At 51.0% G+C, this 22,676-nt stretch overlaps 1 protein-coding gene across 1 annotated transcript in view; it reads left to right on the forward strand.

Annotated features, from left to right (window-relative positions):
* Positions 1-22,676, forward strand: part of LOC147891259 (beta-galactosidase 2-like) — a 55,223-nt gene that overhangs the window by 25,121 nt on the left and 7,426 nt on the right. Inside the window, exons 13-15 of the mRNA XM_087389190.1 lie at positions 2,519-2,890; positions 19,802-19,911; positions 22,470-22,579. Coding sequence (XP_087245316.1) covers positions 2,519-2,890; positions 19,802-19,911; positions 22,470-22,579 — 592 coding nt within the window. The remainder of the gene's footprint in view (positions 1-2,518; positions 2,891-19,801; positions 19,912-22,469; positions 22,580-22,676) is intronic.

Here is a 22,676-nt window from a genome sequence, read left to right on the forward strand (position 1 = left end):
GTTCAAGGTGGTGAGGGATCAACTAGCATCATTTGGTCAGAAGGTGGACTCGTGCCAGTTGGCCTTGATGGTACTAAGGAGGCTACCACGGAGTTTCAAAAGCTTCGTTACAACCGTGATAGCAAGACAAAGGACCAAACCTCTGACTTTTGAGGAGTTGGATCCGTTACTGCTACAGAAAGAAGCTAGGGAGAAGCTCTACAACAACGACAAAGATGACAAGGCGTTGCTAGCAAAGGATTACGCTGGCAAAGGAAAGGACAAGCCTAACAGTGGCAAGTCCAAGAAGGATGACTCTAATGACAAGGACACTTTCAAGAAGAAGAAAAAGAAGTGCTTCTATCGTGACACACCAGGCCATTTTGCGAGGGATTGCAGAAAGAAGAAGGTGGATCAAAAAAACAAGAAGAAGGATTCTGACTCAAGTTCAGAGAATAACACAAAAGCCAAAGCTAATGTGGTGATCGAAGAATTGTTCTTGGTGACATCTCTGTGTGTTACTGAGGTCAGATATGCCAACCTAGAAGCCACATTGAAGATGTCTGACATTGAGATGTGGATCGATGATGTGGATCGATGAGGAGTCAGAAACCTTTGTGAAGGTGAAGGACAGCATGGATTGCTTGGTATCTTCCAAGTGTGTGGCTGTTGACACTGACATGAGGGTGGATTCCATGGAGTACCCTAGGGTTTCATGTTCAAATGGTTGCTATCATTCAGAAGGGGGCAGTTCACGATTACACTGGTTATTGGTATGTGCCTCGATGAGGTGCATGGTTTGCTTTCAGAGCAAGCACATAGGCAATACCACAATCTGGTATGTACTTGATGTTCTTAAGTTAAGCCTTTATAGCATGTTGTGGAGAGAATCTGCTCTTCATCTATCTCAGGTCATGCGAGATTGGAAGGAATGGGCCTTCTTCGAAGGCAAAAGGGGACCCTGGACACTGCTACCACACACTGCCATTCAGGCTACTCCCGCTGCCCTCCCTCCCGACCCCTCCTCCTTCCCGCTCCCCCTCTCCGCCTCTTCACTCTAACTCCTCCGCTACCTCTCCACTCCCCCTCCCCGTCTCCCCTCGCCTACCTTATCCGCCTCGTCTCCCCGCGTTGCCTCCTCCCGTCTCCCCTCTCCGCTTCCCCGCTCCCCCTCCTCCTCCCCCTCCCCGCTGCTTCTTCCGCCTCCCCCGCCGCCCCTCCCCGCCTCCTGCCCTCCCTCCCGACCCCTCCTCCTTCCCGCTCCCCCTCTCCGCCTCTTCACTCTAACTCCTCCGCTACCTCTCCACTCCCCCTCCCCGTCTCCCCTCGCCTACCTTATCCGCCTCGTCTCCCCGCGTTGCCTCCTCCCGTCTCCCCTCCCCGCTTCCCCGCTCCCCCTCCTCCTCCCCCTCCCCGCTGCTTCTTCCGCCTCCCCCACCGCCCCTCCCCGCCTCCTTCCGCCACCTCTACCTCCACTCCCGCCGCCTCCCCCCACCTCTACCACCTCCCCTCCCGCCTCCCTCCACCGCCTCCTTCCGCCTCCCCCGCTGCCCCTCCCCACCTCCTCTACCTCCTCCCCCCGCTGCCTTCTCCTGCCTCCTACCACCCCTACCTCCTCCCCCCTCGCCGCCTTCCCTGCCTTCTCCCCTCTACCACCTCCCCTCCGCCTCCTCTTCGTCTCTTGCCTTCATCTTCTCTCCCTCCTCGCCTTCTCGTCCCCCCCTTCCTCTCTGCCTTTCGCCCTCCTTGCCTCCCTCCTTCCTCTTCTGTCCTTACCCCCCCTCACACTACCTCATCTCCGCCTCCCCCTCTGATGTTTTTTTCCCTCTTCTTCCTCCTTGCAGCGGGAGCATTTACGCTTCTTAAGGCGAAAGAAAACCTTGGTGGTGACCCTTGGTCTGGCCAGAGGGCAGCACCCTCGAATCCCACGGCCGTTAAGGTTCTTCTTTCCCCAGCTGACAAGCAACAGGTACAACAAGCAGTTCAGTCCCTCCAGGACAAGGCGCTTGTAGAACGAATTGTGGACCTCACGCCTACATGGAGATAGGTGCGAGAGTGGATCCAGGCGAGCTTGGCATTAGAAGGAGACCACATCCAGGAGGTCACCATCTATGGACGAGGCGTTTTTCTCATCCAGCTGAGCTCCCCCGACACTGCCTCGACACTTGTGGAGTAGAGCCCCATCCTCTTCGGCCCACATCTTGTTTACCTCTTCCCTTGGTATCATCAGTTTACAGTGGAGGACATGGATAAGACACACCATGTTCCACGTTTTCCCAATTACACTTCGCTTTCGAGGGCCCCCCAAGGAGTATCGAGCCGTCCTCCCTCCCATTGGTCGGGCATTTGGCACAGTGCTCGAGTCCCCGCCAGAGTTGGCCGCCTTAGTTTTAGCAGATGCTGGAGTCCCCACGATCAAACTGGTGGTTGAGAGCCCAGAGTCGCTCCCAGAGTTGATCCTTCTCGAGACCCTTGAAGGGGGCACACTTCGCCAAAGCGTGGAGATTTCTGGGTTACCAGGCCAGTGTCTTCGGCGCAGACAGATGGATCACCTCGCCAAAGATTGCCCTCGTGGCCTCCCTCGTGCGCCTCCCCCCCCCTCCGCAGAGTACACAGAGTCAGCAGGCTCAGGCCAGCATCCTCTCAGGCAAAAGCAGCAGGAGTCTCAGACCCCTTGGGTTATCCCCTCAGAAGGAGACTGGACCCAAGTTAAAAAGAAAAAGAACCCAAGCAAGCAAGCCCGCAAGCGCCGCAGGCAAAGAGCCAATCGCAGAGAGAGGGACAGGATTGATCGAGAGGCCCCGAAGGAGGAACAGCAGAAGCCACCTCCTCCAGCGACAGGGGCCACCGCCCATCCTGACAGTCTTCCAGCTTCGGAGATTCATCCTCCGATTCCACCCTTGCAGCAGCAGTGAGCCCCAGGAGCTCCAGAAGCCGCAAACGCTAGCCCGATGGGAGCCACAGAGGAGCCGAGATCTAGAGCCCTAGCGAGCCCGACCAGCAGGGGGGCATGTGGTCCTTGTCCCTCCTCCTCCCCCTCCCCCCCCAAACCCTTCCCCCTCTTCTTCTTCACTTCCCCCTCCCCCTCAAGGGTTCCCCCCGCCCCCTCCCCCCCCCCTCAGCCCCTCCTCCTATAGTCACCCTCACCACCCGCCCCCCTCCGTCTATCCCCCGCGTCCCCACCGCTCCCTCTCCTGCTGTCCCCCTCTCCACTTTTGCAGCAAGTTCTTCCGCTTCGATACCTCTATCAGCTGGCATGGGAACGATGACACCCCCTTCTACCTCCTCATTGCAGCAACAGGCCCGTTCAGGGAGGGATCCTGAGGGATGAGGCTCGTCTTCCCAATCAGCATCCCTTAACCTCCAGGCTGGGCGTCCCTTACCGCGGGACTTTTGGAGGTTAGGACCCTAGAACTACTTAGAGGTTCTGGACTCTTATCCTCTACCTTTGGAGGTAATGCTCATGGTCCTTCAGCCCCAAAAGGGGGGTTTGATCAGTGTAGTGGGATCTCCGACACACCCCGTTTGGAGATTTCTGTTTGCCTCCACAGGGGTGGAGAAATGGTCCCCGAAGGTATTCGATGCTATTTTGGGGAAAATCAGATTACACTCATGATGGATGAGTGGATGGGGCCACATGGACTAGACCTTTGGTACACCCATGGTGCGGAGGTGAACTTTCAGTTGAGCTTCACGCACGAGGAGCCGGTGTGTGGTTTGGCAACAGGAGTTATCAAATTGCCGTTGGAGGCAAAGGTGGAGCAAGCACAGCTCTGGCCCCTCCAGAAGTGTGCGGAGCTGTTCGGGGTGAAAGCCTCCTTCATGATGAAGTGGGCACGGAAGATCGGTATTGAGCCGATATCCACACTAGTACAGCAACGCACAGATACTGACTACTCGCCCTCTAAACCCCCGACAAAATCACACAAAGCAATCTTTCTGGAACAGGCACCCACTCACAGGGTCCCGACTCCCCCGTCCTCATGAGCTAGACCATAGTGAGTTGGAACGTACACGGGCTCCACGACCGTGTCCATAGCCAGCCGCAGTACCTGATACTCCGGCAGGAGTTGCAGAGGGCAGTGGTAGGACGGGCAGTGGACATCCTTATGATTCAGAAACACATGTTTTCAGCTTCAGACATTAGACGGCGCCATCACCTTCTCCCAAGGAGAGGTCCAGAGGAGTGGTCCCCTGCGGTAGGACGGAGTGGAGGGGTCTGCATCTCAATCTCACAGACTTTGGCCCCAGATATCTACGACCAGGGCGAGCTCATTCCAAGACGGGCAGTTTGGATGGGAGTTCGGACGGGAGAGTCCACGATCAGGATCCTGAACGTGTATGCCCCAGCGTGCAAACAGCACCGCCTGGCCTTTTTGTCAACGACTCTATCTCTTGTCCCGAATCTCTATTCCTACGTTGATACAAATCACGGGTGATAGCATTAAATTGTTCCACCCAGCCTACTCCCGTGGATCACAGATATCCCAATTAAATTCGTTCCTTTGTTTTTTCATGCTTATCCACGAGACCCTCAATTCCCTAGATAGTTCTCCTTGCCAAATTTCATCATTTTAGCTCTCCACTTGGTGCACCTTATTACCCCTCTCTTGGGGCACATTTAAAACCACTTGCCGCTTGGCATTATTGCACATTTAGGTGCACCTAGGCCTTAGCACTCAGAACTACCTAGTCAATGTCATTTCACCCTCACCTAGGACCTTGGCAGTTACTTCTCTTGACCATTTCAATTACGCACATTAACTATTACAAAAGTTGGTCATCTAAGAGAAAATGCCCACCGATCTTTCGGAGGTCATGCTATCTCGGCCAAAGCATAACATTCCTTCCCTCTTCAAGCATCAGCGTCCTCGATGATGAAATCTGGGAACACTCTTCGTAACTGGTATACGGATTCCCAGGTAGCTTCCGATAGAGGCTGACCATGCCATGCAACCAACACCGTGGGTATCTTCCGATTTCGTATTTGCATTGTTCCTCGGTCCAGGATTCTTGTTGGCTGGCGCCTTGCAATATCCTCTATCTCCTGAAACAAAACCACACCTTCGATTAGTGAGTCACCTGTATGCAAAAATTTCTTTAAGCGCGAAACACGAAAAACCGGGTGCACCTTACACCCCTGTGGCAATTCTAATTTATAGGCTACACTGCCTATTCTCTTTAGAATTAACCACAGCCCACAGTATCGAGGTGATAACTTAGCACACTCTCCTGAAGTCAACGACTTCGAGTGCGAAGGAACTCTGAGAAAAACTTTTTCTCCTTCCTTAAATACTCTTATAGTTCTCATCCGCATACACCTTGGCTCTATCCATGGCCTGGCGGATATTAGCTCTCGCAAGTGCTAGCATCTCCCGCATCTGAACTACAAAGTTCGCGGCACTAGGCACTTTCTGAGGTACTCCAACTATAGTTGGATTGGCTGGTCTATAACCATAGTTCAGCTCAAACGGACTGAACCCGGTAGATGAATGTTTTCTATCATTGTAGGCAAACTCCAACAATGGCAACCACTTGTCCCACGTATGTTGCCTCAATGACACATATGCTCTCAGCATATCCTCTAAAGTCTGGTTGACTCTCTCCGTCTGACCATCCGTCTCAGGATGATCCCCACTACTCATTCCCAACTCAGTCCTTAGTGTCTCAAATACCGCTGTCTAAAAATGACCGGTAAATCTGACATCTCTGTCTGACACTATGGATCTAGGCAATCCATGCAGACGAAATATATGTCTAATGAACAAATCCACCACTTGCGGGGCACTAATAGACTCCCTAGTCGGAATGAAGTGAGCCATCTTGGTTAGACGATCAACCACCACAAAAATAGAATCATACCCTCCTTGCGTCGTAGGCAGTCCTACAATAAAGTCCATGGAAATGCTCTCCCACTTACTTAGTGGTATTTCCAAGGGCTGTAAAAGTCCAGGTGGCTTCACCCGCTCGGCCTTACTTACCTGACACGAGAAACACCGTGTCACATATTCATGAATATGCTTTTTCATCTTTGGCCAAAAGAAATCTCGCTTCACGAGATCATATGTCTTCTCGACTCCTAGATGTCCCGCACACGGGCTATCATGGCACTGTCGAATGACTCTCTGCCTGAGATCATTCTGACTAGGTACTACAACCTTGCCATTTCTAACTAGCATACCATCCCTTATGGCATATCTTGCATAAGTTTGGCCTTTTCTGGATGCCAGGTCATCCTTTTCATTTTCCCCGGGTTTTAACACATGAGCCTTAGGCCATAAGCTCTGGACAAACTCGTCCACTTTTTGAGTTTCTCTTATCTCGGTCATTAGAGCACTCTCTAATACCGTGAAACTCAGGTTGTGCATAATGTGAGACAACGCATCAGCAACCTTATTATCTTTTCCTCTTCGGTACCGAATCGTTAGATTAAACTCCTACATGAGCTCTGCCCACCTAGCTTGGCGGCCCCTCAAGTCAACCTGTTTACAAAAATGTTTCAGAGTATCATGATCTACATCCACATAAAACTCTGAACCATACAAATAATGCCTCCATGTTTTCAAAGCATGGATAACAGCATACAACTCCAATTCATGAGTTGGCCAATTCCTTTGAGAGGGAGAAAGCTTCTTGCTTTCAAAGGCTACTGGCCTTCCCTCTTGAAGGAGAACTGCTCCTACCGCAATGCCACTTGCATCGGTTTCTAGGAACAACGGTTTCTGGGGATCAACTATTTTTAACACCGGTCCTGTGACCACAGCTTGTCTTATGGTGTTAAAACTTTCTTGTTGATTCTGTCCTCAAATAAAAGGTACTTTATCTGAGGTCAGATCAGTCAATGGCGGGTTTCCTATCTCACATCTTTCAGTGTTTGCTTCATCTCTCATGCAGTCTTCCCTGATGTTCTAACGTAGGATGATACCATGCTAAAAGCTCCTGCGAGCTTTCCCTCCTCCCCCGCCGTACCTCTACCTCCCCCTAGCCCCTCCTTGCCTCGCCTCTCCTGCCCCTACCCCTCTGCCCTCACCTCCCCCCTCACCCCCACCTCGCTCCGTCCCCCCTTGCCACGCTCCACCCCCCCGCCCGCTACCCCCCTCCGCTCACCCCCGCTCACCCCCTCTGCTCCACTCCCGCTCACCCCCTCCGCTCACCCCTCCGCTCCCCTCCCGCTCACCCCCTCCGCTCCCCTCCCGCTCACCCCCTCCGCTCCACTCCCACTCACCCCCCTCCGCTCACCCCCGCTCACCCCCTCCGCTCCACTCCGCTACCCCCTCGCTCCACACCCCCCGCCCCGCTACCCCCTCCGCTCACCCCCGCCCCGCTACCCCCTCCGCTCCCCCCCGCCCCGCTACCCCCTCAACTCACCCCCGCCCCGCTACCCCCCTCCGCCCCAGCCCGCTACCCCCTCGCTCCACTCCGCTCACCCCCACCGCCAGTCCGCCCCCTCACCCCTCGCCTCCCGCCCCGCCCCCTCCCGCCTCTCCGCCCTCCCATTCCACCTCCGCCTTCCCCTCCCGCCCTCACCCCCGCCCCCCCCGGTTCATTTGCCCCACCCCGCCCCCTCCGCCCCTCCATCCCCCCCCGCCCCCCGTCCGCCACCTCGTCTCGCTCCGCCTCTCCCCCGCCCCCGCTTCCGCTCCCGCCGCCCCACCTCACCAGTCTCCCGCCTCCATGCCTTCACCTCGCGCCACCTCCGTTCCCGCCACACCCAGGCTCCACCCTCCCGCTTCTACCTCCCCCCGTTTTTTGGTGACAGCCTCTTCCTCATCGGAAGCCTCGCAGTTTGTCTTGGCGGTATGGCGGCTCCCTGCCCGAAACCGGAGGCCCAGACGGTCCCTCCCTCTCCAGATGCCTACCGCGTCATCCTGACTGAGCAGCAATCATCTCGGGTCAGGAGGTTGCCAATGACTTTGCTCTTACCTCTGTCTATGGCAGAGTCATTGGACATTCCCCCTCCAGATCAGCCATCAGGGACTGGCTCCAGTCCACTCTCATGCTAGAGGACGGCCATATTGAGGAGGTGGCCCTTATGGGAAGGGGCATCTTCTGGCTTAAACTCTCCAGTGCGAAAGCTGCGAGCAACCTGATTGCTGGCTCCCCCACGTCAGTGGACGGAAAGATTATCATGATAGTTCCGTGGTACCGTGGATTCAGCGCAGCAGATTTTGATGCCCGGTTCCGTATACCTCGCCATCCAGTGACGCTAGTTTTTCCTGGTCTTGCTGTTGAGCTGCGGCCGATTGTTAGGGACCTGGGTTCCCACTTCGGCTGGGTTATGCACGATACTTTCGCCGATGCGGTGACTACGGCAGGAGCCCCCCGAGTCCATGTGGCTGTGGCGGATCCTACGACTCTCCCGGCTGTGATCGAGATCGTGACAGGTGCCGGCAGCATCACCCAGAGCATGGTAGTCACCGGACAGCCAGGACAGTGTCTGAGGTGTCACGGCTTTGGACACCTAGCGGCTGCCTGCCCACGTTTCGCCAGCTCTTCTCGGCCTCCCCCGCCTCCCCCCTCTCCGCCCCCCTCCGTGCAGCCACGCCAGGAGGAGCAGAGGCAGCCGGAGCCCGGACCAGAGATTGCTGGCGGCTGGACTGAGGTTAGAAGAAAAAGAGGAAAGAACAAGAAGATTTCTGATAAAGGCAAGGAATAAGAGGTTACCCCGCCTGTAGCTGCACCTCAGAGACCCGATAGGCAGCCGCCCTAGGGACATGGGAGAGCATCTTCTTCAACGGTAGCCCGCCCTCCACAGCCTCAGGTCCCCCTCTCTTCCTCTCCCCAGCCTCTCCCCATCCAGCCCCAGCCCATCCCCCAACTGCACCCCTTGTCTCCCGACCCGCAGCTTCAGCCCCCTCGTCCTCCTCAGTCTTCTCCCCCTTCTTCTCAGCCCCAGTTCCAGTTGCAGCCCCATCCCTCCCCCCCCCCGCCTCTTTCAGTTCTCCCGTAGAGCTAGCTGCTCCGACGGTTCCTCAGCCGAGGGCAGTTCCCGCTCCCCCTCCTTCTCCTCCGCCAGCCGCCCCTGAGGAGTCTGAGCTGCCTATTCCCCAGCCTCCTCCCCCTCCCCCTCCCCCTCCGCTGGCAGGACACCCGGAGTCTACACCACCACCGGAGCAGGCTTCTCCGTCCGCTAGCCCCTCAGTGGCAGACTCTGATGGGCCTCAGCTTCAGGAGAGAGAGCTCCCCCGCGACTTTTACAGATCTGGCCCCTGGGACTACTTGGATGTGGCCGACCTCGGGACCTTCCCTGCTTGCCTCGACATCAGTATCTTCCTGCTCCGCAAAGGGGCAGATGGGAAGATAGCCGCCTTGGCCCCTAGGGATGGCCCTAGCTTTGCTTTCACGTTCCTCAGCGACGGCACCGAGACCTGGACAGACGACTCGGTCTGGGAGGCTCTCAGGGAGCAGACGCATGCTCAGATTTGCTCCTGGATAGGCCCGTCCGGTGGGCAGCTTCTCGAGACTCAATGGTCCGAGGGTGACGTGCGCCTGCGGTGGCGCTGCGCCGCCAAACGATTCAGGCTGATTGTGATCCTCAGGCCCCCCCTGTCTTGGCCCCTCCCCCAAGATGTCAGAGCCTGGACGCCTCAGAAACTCCGTGCCTTCTACGGGATGTCCACCTCAGAGATCTCGAGCTGGCTCGAGAAAGCCTTCATTCATGGTACCAAAGGCCTCTCGCCTTTGCTGAAGGTGTTGAAGGACGGGCAGGACGACCCCGCCTCCCCCTCCAAACCTTCCCATAAGCGCCAGCGCGTCTACTCCGAAATGTCAGCTTCTTCTTCGACCTCGACCGCGAGCAGACAGTTGTTCGCTGCCTCCCAGTCCTCACCATGAGCCTACACCTCGTATCCTGGAATGTGAACGGGTTTCACTCTTCTGGCACCCGTGGTCCCAGGAAGCTCATTTTGAGACAGGAACTTCAGCCAGCAGTGATAGGATGTTTGGATGTACTTCTGCTCCAGGAACACAAGCTTTCGGCGGCTCACTCCCGTAGATGCGGGAAGATCCTCCCTGGTCGCTCTCACACTTATTGGGAGCCCTCGATCGGTGCACTGGGGAGGAGTGGTGGTGTCTGTACTTCCGTGGGAGAGCAGCTAGCCCAGGGAGTTTTCGGTCACGGCACGTTGATTCCAAGTCGTGCCCTCTGGGTAGGTCTGGAATTGGAGGGCTCCAGAGTTGGAATTCTCAACATTTATGCTCCCACAGATCTCCGTTGTAGAGCCACCTTCTGGAGGACACTTACAGGGATTCTCCCAGACATGGATTCCTGGATTGTTGGAGGTGACTTCAACAATTTGGAGACCTTGGAGGACCAGCAGGGCAGAGGACCGGAGTTTACAGGTATGTCTCAGGCAGAGCAGTCCGCTTGGGACTCTTTTATCTTTGCGACAGGAGGAAGGGACTGTTGGCGAGACCCGTCCTTCCGGCGTTGGCACGGGAGCTTGGACTTCTCGTGGGGTTTCCGCAGGGAAGGAGGCAGACTCCTGGAGAGGCTGGATAGATTCTATGTTAGTGATTGGGCCATCAGCAGAGGCGGTCAGGCCGGTATAGTTCTAGGGACGACACTCTCCGACCATGCGCCGGTGCTCTTATCATTAGATTCGGCAGCTCAGGCCCTTCCCCCCCGCTCATGCCGGATTCCCGACTCCATTTTCTCGAGGGAGGACGTGCGCAGCAGTATTTGCGGTCTTTGGGATAGAGATTGGGGCGAGTGCGCAGATTTGGTTGATTCGGTGGCGCAGGCGTTGCAGGAGTCCAGCCAGATCTGCCAGCTCGCAGCCCTACAGGCTCGACAGGAGTGGTGGGGTAGAGAGAGAGCCCTTCGGAGAGACCTCGCCTCCCTTCAACGGCTCCAGCAGGCATCCCCGGGCTCGGAGGAGCTTCGGACCCAGGCCCTTCGAGCCAGAGCCCTTCTTGAGGAGACACTCCAGCGTCGCTCAGAGTTTTCCTATCATGCCTCTCTCTCCTTCTGGGCTCGGAAGGGTGACCGGATGTGCAGGGAGTTCTTCAGGACACATGGCCAGAGAGCTGCAGGTGATCAGCTTCGGAGTCTCAGGACAGCGGCGGGACACATCGTCACGGATCCAGGAGAGGTCTTGGGATTGGCCACCGACTTCTACAGGACCCTTTTCCAGCAGGAGCCGCTTGCTCCTCGCACTCGTCGTGCCCGTGAGGAGGTGTGGAGACATACTCCTTCCTTGCAGGCGACGCTGTTGGCACCGTTTACCACGGATGAGATGCTGGAGGCCTTGATGGCCATCGATGGACAGAAGTGCCCAGGTGACGATGGGCTATCCTGGGCATTCTTCACCTCCTTCTGGAACCAGATCCATCAGCCCCTCTTAGCAGCTCTTCAGAGGATTTTTAGCAGCGGTTATATGCCAGAGAGCCTCTCCTCGGGACTGATTTGCCTCATCCCGAAGGGAGGAGATAGACAGGAGATCCGTCAGTGGCGCCCGATCACTCTCCTTACCACTGCCTACAAAATCCTAGCCAAGATGATCATCGCCAGAGTTCGGCCTCTACTTCCAGACCTCATTCACGACACTCAAACAGGCTTTGTCCAGGATCACAGTATCCTAGATAATGTCTTCACCTTTTCAGAGGCGGCGGAGTGGGCTCAGCATAACGGATCACACCTTGCCATCCTACTTCTCGACTTTGAGAAGGCCTACGATCGGGTTGACTGGTCCTTTCTGGAGGGGACTCCGGAGCGGCTAGGTTTCCCAGCAGGTTGGATTCAGGGTATTTCAGCTTTGTACAGGACAGCCTCTAGCAGAGTCATCATTGCAGGCAGGATGGGTGAGCGTTTTAGCTTGGAGAGATCAGTGCGTCAGGGCTGCCCCCTTGCCCCTTACCTGTTTCTCTTCTTCGCCGAGGCTATGACTTATTACCTCCGGGCGAGGTCTACAGGGATCAGGGGTGTTCGCCTTCCCCTCCGGGAGGACACGGAGCTCTTGGACTCGGAGTACGCGGATGACACAGCCCTGTATGTCCAGGACGATGAGTTGATGCTGGAGAGGGTGAGGATGGCCCTGGAGGTCTTCTGTTCGGCTGCTGGTGCGAAAATCAACTGGAACAAACACGGCTTGGTATGTGGCTTCCTGTTGGTGTTTCTCGAGATCCAGTGTGGCACAGCTTAGGAGGCTGGGGAGGATGGCCTCAGAGATATCAGAGCCAGGGTTGCTTGGCAGACAGTTATTCTTCCGCAGGCTGAGGGAGGCCTGGGAGTCATCGATCCAGAGCTGCAGAGTCAGGCCGTGTTAGGCAAGTTAGTCATCCGCGGTTTGACCCCGGGGGGGCAGACGTGGAAGATGCTACTTCAGCAGGGGATCGGTTCTTGTGTCCCGCGACGAGGTGGAGAGTGGCTCCCATCCCTCAGGTGGATCTTCACTTCCGCCCCGCTTACTCAGCCCCGTTCCCCACTCATTCGTAGCCTCCTCATGGTTTGGAGGCGGCTCCGTCTCAGTCTCATTCAGTCTCCTCCCCGCTGTCAGGAGGAGATTGATCGCCAGCCGCTTATCTGGAATGATCAGGTCAGAGATGCCGAGGGCCCTCAATTGGGGGAGAGATCACATATCAGGTGGGATGGTTGGATGAGGGGGCCAGCCCGGTCCCTTCGAGTTTGGAGGGACACATACAGATATTTGGAGACGGCTGATCTCGCAGACGCAGCTGGAGGTGCTCGTGGAGCCCAGGCGAGACGCACGGAGATCGACGGCGCGATCCCAGCTGATTGGTTGGTTCCACCTGAGCCTCAGATCCTCATGCCTGGTTACGACCGTTGGCTGGGACAGTTCACCCCTCGTGGCATCCCACTAGTGGTCGCAAGACGTTTGGACGACTCCTCTATTTCCTTCTTCGCGGTTATGGGGGATGGACGACTCAGGAGAGAGGATGCACTCATCGACCCCCTACTCCCATGGCAGAGGGTTCGGATCGTAGGCCTTTTGGGGAAGGTCTGGCGTACCGATCCTAGCATTGAGCAGGATCAGCTGCAGCTTTGGCGACTCTGGCTCTGGGAGGGGCGGGCCTTGTCAGAGCTTGAGTGGGACCCAGGAGAGTGGAGCTGGCCAGAGGTTGTGACAGGACAGGGGCCGACCTCCTTCTTTGCCTACAGCACGACTTTGGGCAGGCGAGTTCTTGGGAGGATGCAGAGCCGCCCCCCCACCCAGCGGCCCAGTTGGTATGCACAGGGTATTTCCAGGTTCTTTTTGCAGGCCTTCTAGAAGGCCTTGTGGGAGAGCTGGCGGCCGCGGAAGATCTCCTACTTCCTGTGGCTTCTCGCCCACAAAGGTCTTCCGGTTGGGAGCTGGTTGAGACAGATAGGCCAGGACGGACGCTATCAGATCTGCCATGAGGTTGAGGAGTCACCAAAGCATTGCCTGTGGAGCTGCACTCGCGCCCAGGAAGTGTGGAGGTGGACTTTCGGGATTCTCACTCGCGCAGCACCAGAGCTAGGCTTGATCACATGGGGCGCGTTCTGTTGGTGCAGCACCGCACCTGGTCTACATCACTTATGCGAGGCATGCCAGCAGGACCCCACTTTCCTTATCACGCAGGGTACATGGGGGCTGCTCGAGGGTATCCCGCAACACCTAGCAGAGGCGGATACAGGAGTTCAAGAGAGGCAGCCAGTCTGGGAGATTATTAGCAGCATAGCAGGGTGGCACATTTGGACCTCGCGTTGCGCGCAGATCCTCGGTGGCACCTCCTTATCGACTGCACAGATCATGACTGATATTTGGTGCGAGATTATTCATACCCTCAGAGGCCAGTGGGACCAGATTCAGGGAGATTCCCGGTCCGGTCAAGAGAAGCGGAGACGCTTCCTTCGGACTTGGAACACTCAGGGCCTCTTCTTCGAGCAGACTTCGCAGGGCCTTCGGTGGCGCTACTCACCACCCCGATGGCTGTTCATTCACACTCGCCTTATCCCGACGTGAGAGAGTGATTTATGGTGTTACCTTTTAGGGCTGTGTCCAATTTGTGAACGCAGCCCGTCAGCTACAAGCTGACCTTTTGTATCTTGTTCTCGAAGTAATATAATTAGCACTGTTTTTTCGGCAAAGATCAGTCAATGGCGATACTATTCCGGAATATCCCTTGATATGCCTTCTATAAAACTGGACAAATCCCAAGAATGATCGCAACACGCGGTCAGACTCTGAGGGATTGGCCAAGTTAGTATCGCAGCCACTTTCTTCGGATCCATTTCTACCCCCTGTGGAGTAATTATGAACCCTAAATATTCAAGCCTAACCATACATAGTATAGTTTTCTTCTTATTCACATAAAGACTGGCTTTCCTCAAAGTACTGAACACTATTCTTAAGTGTTCACGATGCTCAGTAATACTTTTACTGAATATCAGGATGTCGTCAATAAAATGTACTACGAACTTTCCGATATACGGACGTAGTAAATCGTTCATAAGCATGACAAATGTCGCTGGAGCATTGGTAAGTCCGAAGGGCATTACCAAAAACTCATAATGACCAAACCTGCTTCTGAAAGCGGTTTTATGCACATCCTCAGCTCTAATCCGGATTTGATGGTAGCCACACTTAGATCTATCTTGCTGAAAATCACGGCTCCATGTAATGCATCTAGCAAATCATCAATCCGAGCCATCGAATACCTGTGCTTAACAGTGCTATTATTCAATGCTCTGTAATCTATACATAGGCGAAACGTATCATCCTTTTTCTTCTTTAATATCACTGGCGAAGCAAAAGGTGAGAAACTTGGTTGAATCTGCCCCAACTTGAGGTATTCTTCTAGTTGTCTACGCACCTCCGCCTCTTCAATAAAACTCATTCTATAGGGAGGTCTATTTACAGGTTCTGCCCCCGGGATCAGTTCAATCTTATGTTGAACTTTCCGCTCTGGAGGTAACCCATAAGGTAATTCATCCCTAAAACATTCAGAGAACTCCTCTGTTATAAGATTAGCCAGCTTGGCCATCTCACCACTTTGCGTAACATCAGTGCTAGCCGAAGAATCATCAACTGGCTCTACCGATGCTGTGCAAAGGAATAAAAACTCTTCCTAAGCTTTTCGGATTTCCATCACGGAAACCAACGGTCCCTGAGGTATATCTTTTTCACCTCGCAAGACATAAAGCACATCATTCATCTTGAATTGATATACGTGCTTTTTCCAATCAATGGCTGGATTCTTCCTAGAATGCCACACCATACCCAGGGCTATATCTGCATGAGCAAGCTTGGTCATTTCAAAATCAAGCTTCTCAGCATAGTCCTGAATCCGAAGCTCCAACTGGGTAACCCTTTGGTCCCATACTTCAGTTGAACTTCCATCTGCCATTCTGACTGTATACGCATAGTCAGATGGGCTTGTTTTTAATTTCAGCCTCTTCACGAGCTTGGAGTTAATCACATTGTGAGTTGACGCCGAGTCAAACAACACAATGACATCATGACTGGCCACTTGCCCTTTCATTTTAATTAACTCCGTATCATTAAAGGCCGTATACCCCGTTGCTGCGGGCTTAGATAGGATGTTATCAGGTGCACTCGTCACTAACTTAGCAACAGACACACATAACAAACAAGGTACTAACCTCTGAGAAGGTCCCGCCAGTTGCATCTGCATATGTTCCGCATTGGGACTCTCCTACATTTCCACGTCGCATTCAGATATTATCATATTAGCCGTGCGACGGTCTTTATTCAGTGGACAATCCTTCCATTGATGTCGCTGAAGGCAGCCGAAGCACAATCCTTCTTTTCTAGCTTTCTCTTTTTGTTCAGGGGTCAACGAGGACTTTGACCAAGCCCGGGCTGCCATTGGAGTTATTTTCCTTTTCACCCCAACGGTGGTACTTGTTTTTACTGGTCCCTCAACCGGCTTCACCTGCTTGGTTTGGCCACTTGGCTGCGAGACACTTGTCTTTGAAGTCCATTTCCTCTGAAATCCCCCTTTTTTCGGGTACTCATACTGAGTCCCTGCCTGCACAAATCCACCAGATCTGCCTCTAGCATCCTCATAGTTCAGGGCTACTGTAATAGATTCATCTAATGTAGTCACATACTTAGCCTGAACTTCCATTTTGATTTTGTCGTTCAGTCCATAGATATAGTCTTTTAACTGAACCGACATAGGGAGAGGGTCTGTTATTTTCATGACACATTCCCTGAATTTGTTGGTGTACTCTGCCACCGACAGAGTCCTCTGACGAGGATTTCTATGAGCATCCCAAGCTCGGGACTCTTCATCAGGTGGGAGAAAGTGTTTCTTAAATTCAGCTTTAAACCCTTCCCAGGTGGTAGGAGCAACTTGATCCTTCTGTTGCTTTATCCACCATCTATCCGCTGCCTCAATAAACAGGTGTGTGGCCTCACGGATTTTCTTTAGATCAGATCTAATTTCACAAATGGCGAAGGCTTCTTCCCACTTGTGTAACCAAACCTCGATCACATCAGAGCTGCGCTCGGTCATCCGACCAGCGTACTTCTCCGGTCTATAATTAGCAATATTAGGCACTTTGACCCTTGTGCGCTCTATTGAATGTATACTGGGCTCTGGCTCTGCTGGAGCTTTGCCCTTATCAATTCTAGACGGTCTAGCCGACAAGGCTTGTACCATCTCCCTTATCTCATTTTGACCAGCATTCACTTGAAGCTGCTGGTTCATAATCTGCTGTAAAGCATCTTCTAATATCGAAATCCTTCCGATCAAAGTAGGTGCTGCATGATGTGACATTTGTTGTGTAGACTGTACTCTAGACTCACTAGGATTCACCCTCGAATTCTGCCCTTCTGCCTCCATAGGTTCACAATGGAAAATGGTTTTTTTTTTTTTTTAAGTCTTTTCTAAAATCCAAATAAAAGATATATATATACTCTTCTTTTCTGTTCTGTTTTCCTAGTTTGTTTTCTTCTTTCTCCTGCACACTAAACCCCCAAAATATACAATACTTTGAACGTTCCTTTTCACAGTGTAGGAATAACAGGACTATATATATAAAACTGTATCGGAAAAAGGTGCTTCCTGATTTTTCCTCGTTAAAGGTACCAACGCCCGATGTAGCTCCGATGCAAACAAAGCGCTAGCTAGCGGGATATCCTTCTCTTATTTCGTTGAGTATTTCGGACCACACAGTCTCCAGCCTCCGAACTACTGCTGTCCGTTGTCACGGCAACCCTCTACTTCCAACCACAATTTCAGAAGTCCCGTCTGGTTTTCTTTCCCGTCGACCGCCGAACCACCACGCTATCCCAAGCTCAACAGTTCGTTAATTTAAATCCTTCGTAGACCACGGGTAGTCAACTTGCGCTGCGTCACCTCTGACCCTGTGACGAATTCCCGCTCTACCATTCCAGCTACCAGGCTCGACTCGTCTACCCTTTCCTAGGCCCTACGCTCCTCTTGGCGCAGGTCAATTATCCGTCTGCGCCTCACGGGCTTCCTATCAATCGATCAATCACCGAGTACTGCTGTCAAAGGATCACCCAAGAACCTTCCGCTCCAATCCAGCCACGGACAGTCGACACCAAACAAAATTGCCCGTCCACCTGGTCCCTTCACGCACAGCCTCCGTCACTTGTCCCTTGCTTTCTCAACAAGGCTCTGATACCAACTGTCAACAACTCTATCTCTTGTCCTGAATCTCTATTCCTACGTTGATACAAATCACGGGCGATAGCATTAAATTGTTCCACCCAGCCTACTCCCGTGGATCACAGATATCCCAATTAAATTCGTTCCTTTGTTTTTTCATGCTTATCCACGAGACCCTCAATTCCCTAGATAGTTCTCCTTGCCAAATGTCATCATTTTAGCCTCTCCACTTGGTGCACCTTATTACCCCTCTCTTGGGGCACATTTAAAACCACTTGCCCCTTGGCATTATTGCACATTTAGGTGCACCTAGGCCTTAGCACTCAGAACTACCTAGTCAATGCCATTTCACCCTCACCTAGGACCTTGGCAGTTACTTCTCTTGACCATTTCAATTACGCACATTAACTATTACAAAAGTTAGTCATCTAAGAGAAAATGCCCACCGATCTTTCCGAGGTCATGCTATCTCGGCCAGAGCATAACACTTTTGGAGGAGGCTGTCAGAGTGTCTTCCGAATATAGACTCCTGGATTGTTGGAGGTGACTTCAACAACTTGGAGTTTGGGGAAGACAAGCGGGGCGGAGCCTCTTTTTCAGAGATGCTAGCAGCAAAGCGCAGCACCTGGGAGCAATTCATTTTCATGGTCAGTGGCAGAGACCGGTGGAGAGAGCTAGATTTCAGTAGGACACCTGGCAGCCTTCTCTTCTCCTTTGGACAGAGGAGACATGATGGATTGCTAGAGAGACTAGACCGTTTCTATGTTGGGGACTGGGCACTACACAGAGGCGGATCTACCGGGATTCTAGCAGGTACCACGATGTCAGACCACTCTCCAGTGGTACTTCACTTGGATCAGTCCCGCCGAGGTCTCCCCCAGAAGGGGGTCCGCATTCCAAAGGACCTCCTGCAAGACGAGGAGATTCAGCAGGTCATGGCAGGGATTTGGGAGCAGTCAAAGATGGCACCCTGTGAGGGCTGGGCTACGTGGGTGGCCGATGCAATTCAAAGGAGCAGTGAGGAGCTGCAGGCTCACGCCCTTCAATGGAGGAGTACCCTTCAAGACCGAGAGCAGGCTTTGAGGAGAGACCTCGCATCCATCGAGAGGCTCAGGGAGCAGGACCCAGTGTCTCAGTGGCTTAGTGACAAATTCAAGAGCGCTCGTCTCAAATACTTTTGGATGAAAATATATTATTTTGATAGCTTCTATATCTGGCTGGATTATTGTCTATTGATGAGTATGCACATCTATTTGATGCACACTAAGTAAATAAGTTTGTGATTCCACCCCACCACACACACTATGTGAGCTCCTGGGCTATTCTATCAGTCTTCCGTTGTGCGTACCCTCTGTTCGTCGATTTCTAACACTCCTAGGGACTTGTCATGTTCATCTCTCAATAGTTATTTTCTTCGTTGACATTACCTGTCATATGCTAACTACTTACATGCGTGATTCTTGATTCATGAAAATACTACATAAATTTTTATACAAGAAAGTTAGTTCTGTTATCATTAAAAGTATTGTTCAAGCTCATTTTGCCTGCGTGTGCTTCGAAGAGCAGAACAATGCTGTTATTGGCTGTCAAAAGACTTCATATTGCCACTTCTCACAAAACTATATGTATGTAAAAAATATGGTATTTCCACGGCTTTCTCATGTCTTTTCTTTTGCTCATGTTAACTGTGATTAATTCTTTCACTGAGACACGTCATAAATCATGAACATTGTAATGTAGAATTACTTCTATGCACCATTGAGATGAAGCAGAGCATGTTCGAACACACACAATCTGCCACAAAAGAGAGGACTGTTGGGCTAGAGCAAGTCTGGACAGCACTACAAATTGGGATAAAAGATCTTGCAATGCTGAAACTATAGCTGCAAATCATATGAAATGGTGATCCTGCATGGTATAAGTTTGTGATTCAGTACAGTAAAACTTTATAGGGAGATGCATACGTTTCTTAAATAAAGAAAGTGTGCTACGTTCCAATAAATGAAAGCAGGGATCTGAGAACCAAAGCTAGTCCCAACTTTTAAATTTACAACAGAGGAGAATTAAAATCCCCAACAACATGCATGCCTTTCTTTACAAATGAATTTTAATATCCATGTTATTACTGTGACATTTACGATCTTCATATTCAAGGTTATGCATGCATATATATTAAAGAGAAGCATGTCATACTTATATCTTTCTCAACCATGATATTGTATAAATCTGTCAACAGTGTGGAGATATCTCAGGATGAAGGATCAACACTGAATCAAAGTGAAGCTATTCTGGAAATTCCTTCAATAGGAAATGCCGCACATATATTTCTCAATACAGAACGCACAGGTACCTTTCAACACATCTTCATACTCAAACTAAGAAATTAATCTTCTTGCCCCAGTATGGGAATTCTTTCTCTCTCTCTCTCTCTCTCTCTCTCTCTCTCTCTCTCTCACACACACGTGCATGGACACATAGAAACGAGCATATGCGCACATTCTGCAGATCCACATGCATGCACGTACACAGGCACGCCCACAATATCAAGGTCCACATACCAGGATCATGGTAGCTTCTATTATAGGCTTTGATATTCTTTAGGAGAATCTAAAATTTGATGGACTGCACACACAAACCCACAATATCAAGATTCACATGCCAATCCCATGATAGCTTATATTATAGGCTTTGATATTATTTACATGAGTCTAAACTTTGATGGACTGTCTCTTATGGTAAGAAATACTAGGATACAGCACTTGCAAGAATTGCATTATATTGTAGCCTTCTGTGATCTCGACTTCTGTGATCTCACAAAGAAAGTGCTCAAGAGCAGAGACTAGGATTTCCTTTACATGTCCAGATAAAAGGATTTGACCTCACGTTGCTGGTCAATAGTATGAGAAGCTTTTGGATTCAAAGTTTGGAGAGAATTTCATGGTTAAAATATGAGGAGACAAGGTCATTTCAGGATTTTTGGGAGCCTATTGGGAAACAATAGAAGTGCAGTATGTGAAAAAGTTGTTGGGATGAACACACAACTCACACTTTATACTCACAGTGAAGAGGAAGAGACACACCTATCTTGGCCATACAAACATATACACTCTTTCTTTACAAACATGAACATGATACAATATATATCGAATCCTAAATGTGGGTTACCCTAAGTCCATGAGGACTATTCGTATGGATATGGAGTCCAATGGAAATGTACTCAGCCTCTACTATAGGCAATGCCACGGTTGCTGCTTGTAGCTAAACTAGGGCACACACTGAGAGTTCAGTATGAATGTGTATCTTACATTTGGGACCAACTCCCTAATCTGCATCACAAAAACCTAAAAGCTATATATATATATATAAAAGCTAGCTTTGTATATTGGCTCTCTTTCAAGAAATGTCATTCTAGATTGGCTGTCAAACTAAGATATCTGAAAATTCCACTTCACATCATTCCAATGGTGGACACACCGCTTTGATGTGGCTTAGAAGTCATATGAAAATATATGGTCGTGTAGATGTCATTAAGTATATAAGCTTGCGAACTGCGTATTTATCGATATAAGGTTGGATCTCAAAATGAGACAATTTTGACATATTATGCACACTCTCAATAGGTAAAGGACGATTTTCAATTTTGACATATTATGCCCAGGCTCAATAGATGTACTCAAAGATATGGCATCTAGCATTATGAACTGTGCCCATTGGATTCTATGTACCTGGTTTGACTCAAAAATATGCCTTTCTCCATCTACTCAATCTCAACACCTAGAATGTAATTCTAGATCATGCATTTCAAACTGCCTGCAAAGGTTGACCTTGACCGCTTTGATCAGCTTGTTATTTTTGCTTGCTATGGTGAGGTGATCCGAATAGAGTGCAATAATACTGAGAGCATCCGCACTTCCCTTCATATACACCCAATGATTGAGATCACTCCTTATGAACTCTTGTTCCTGAAATATGTGTCAACCTTGCTCTACCAAGCCCATGGACCTGCTCGAACTCGATCCTTTTTAAGATGGCATGCCAAATGTTCAGATCCTTAATGACTTTTTGCTGCTTATCTTCTTGCATTTCTTCATATAGTCAGACTTGACATCCATTTGATACCAATGTAAACCCATACTGCATGGAAGAGAGAGTATCAACCGTAGAGATGCACAGCCAAGCACACCTGAGCAAGCTGCTTGAATGCAATTTTCAGCTCCAATAAACACGATATTGAGTGCCTCACCTAGTAGTTCACAATCATGGCTCAGATTTGTGCAACCAAGAACAGGATGGTAACATTCTCATAGCTTGGTTGAATTGCTCCCTGAGGTTAAACGTTCTCCAATCTGGCAGACATTCGGTGCGTTCTGAATATTTGAACTTCATAGGTGACATTTTCTCGATAAAAGACAAAGCAGTACAGGACAATCATGTTTGAATGTCTTGAGAGCTCCATGGATGCTCCCAAAGACCCACCCTATTTATATTGAGCTGATATGTTTCTTTATCAAATTGTGCAACTATATGAAGAAAAACTGATCTTTTGCGTTCTCTGCATTCCTGCCAGAGGAGCCGGAGAGAGAGAGAGAGAGAGAGAGAGAGAGAGAGAGAGAGAGAGAGATGCCCTTGAAGGTTAAATTTTTTTCTTCTTATATTCTGGTACTTGACTTCACCTTGACTTTCTCTGCTGTCTATGTCCAATTCCCCTCAATGTAACACTTTATCTGGGACAATAATCATTCCTGATTAGGTTTCTGAAGTTGTATTACCTCAGAGCAAATTTTCAAATTGTACTGCAATTTGCTTTTGTACAGCCAGACATGCTTTCCTCCTTCCATGTCACAACTCATCATACCCAATTCAGAATGGCGCATATTTTTCAAACTAAATCTTGTCATGATCAGTCAGCGTTGCAGGAGATTACAAAATTCCACTTGTAGAAGTTAAACAACCGATCCAGCTTCAAAGTGGCATAAATCAGATAGCAATCTTAAGCATGACAGTTGGACTACAGGTCAGATTCACCACACCAAGCAGAAAATCTCTCTTGAAAAACTGTTAAAAGTTGATGCTATTTCCTTAAAGGCTACTTTAACAAAATAATAGGTTGA

This window comes from Dipteris shenzhenensis, chromosome 18 (genome assembly GCF_047967505.1).
Source record: "Dipteris shenzhenensis isolate YYH24624 ecotype China chromosome 18, Dip_SZ_1.0, whole genome shotgun sequence".
Lineage (NCBI taxonomy): Eukaryota > Viridiplantae > Streptophyta > Polypodiopsida > Gleicheniales > Dipteridaceae > Dipteris > Dipteris shenzhenensis.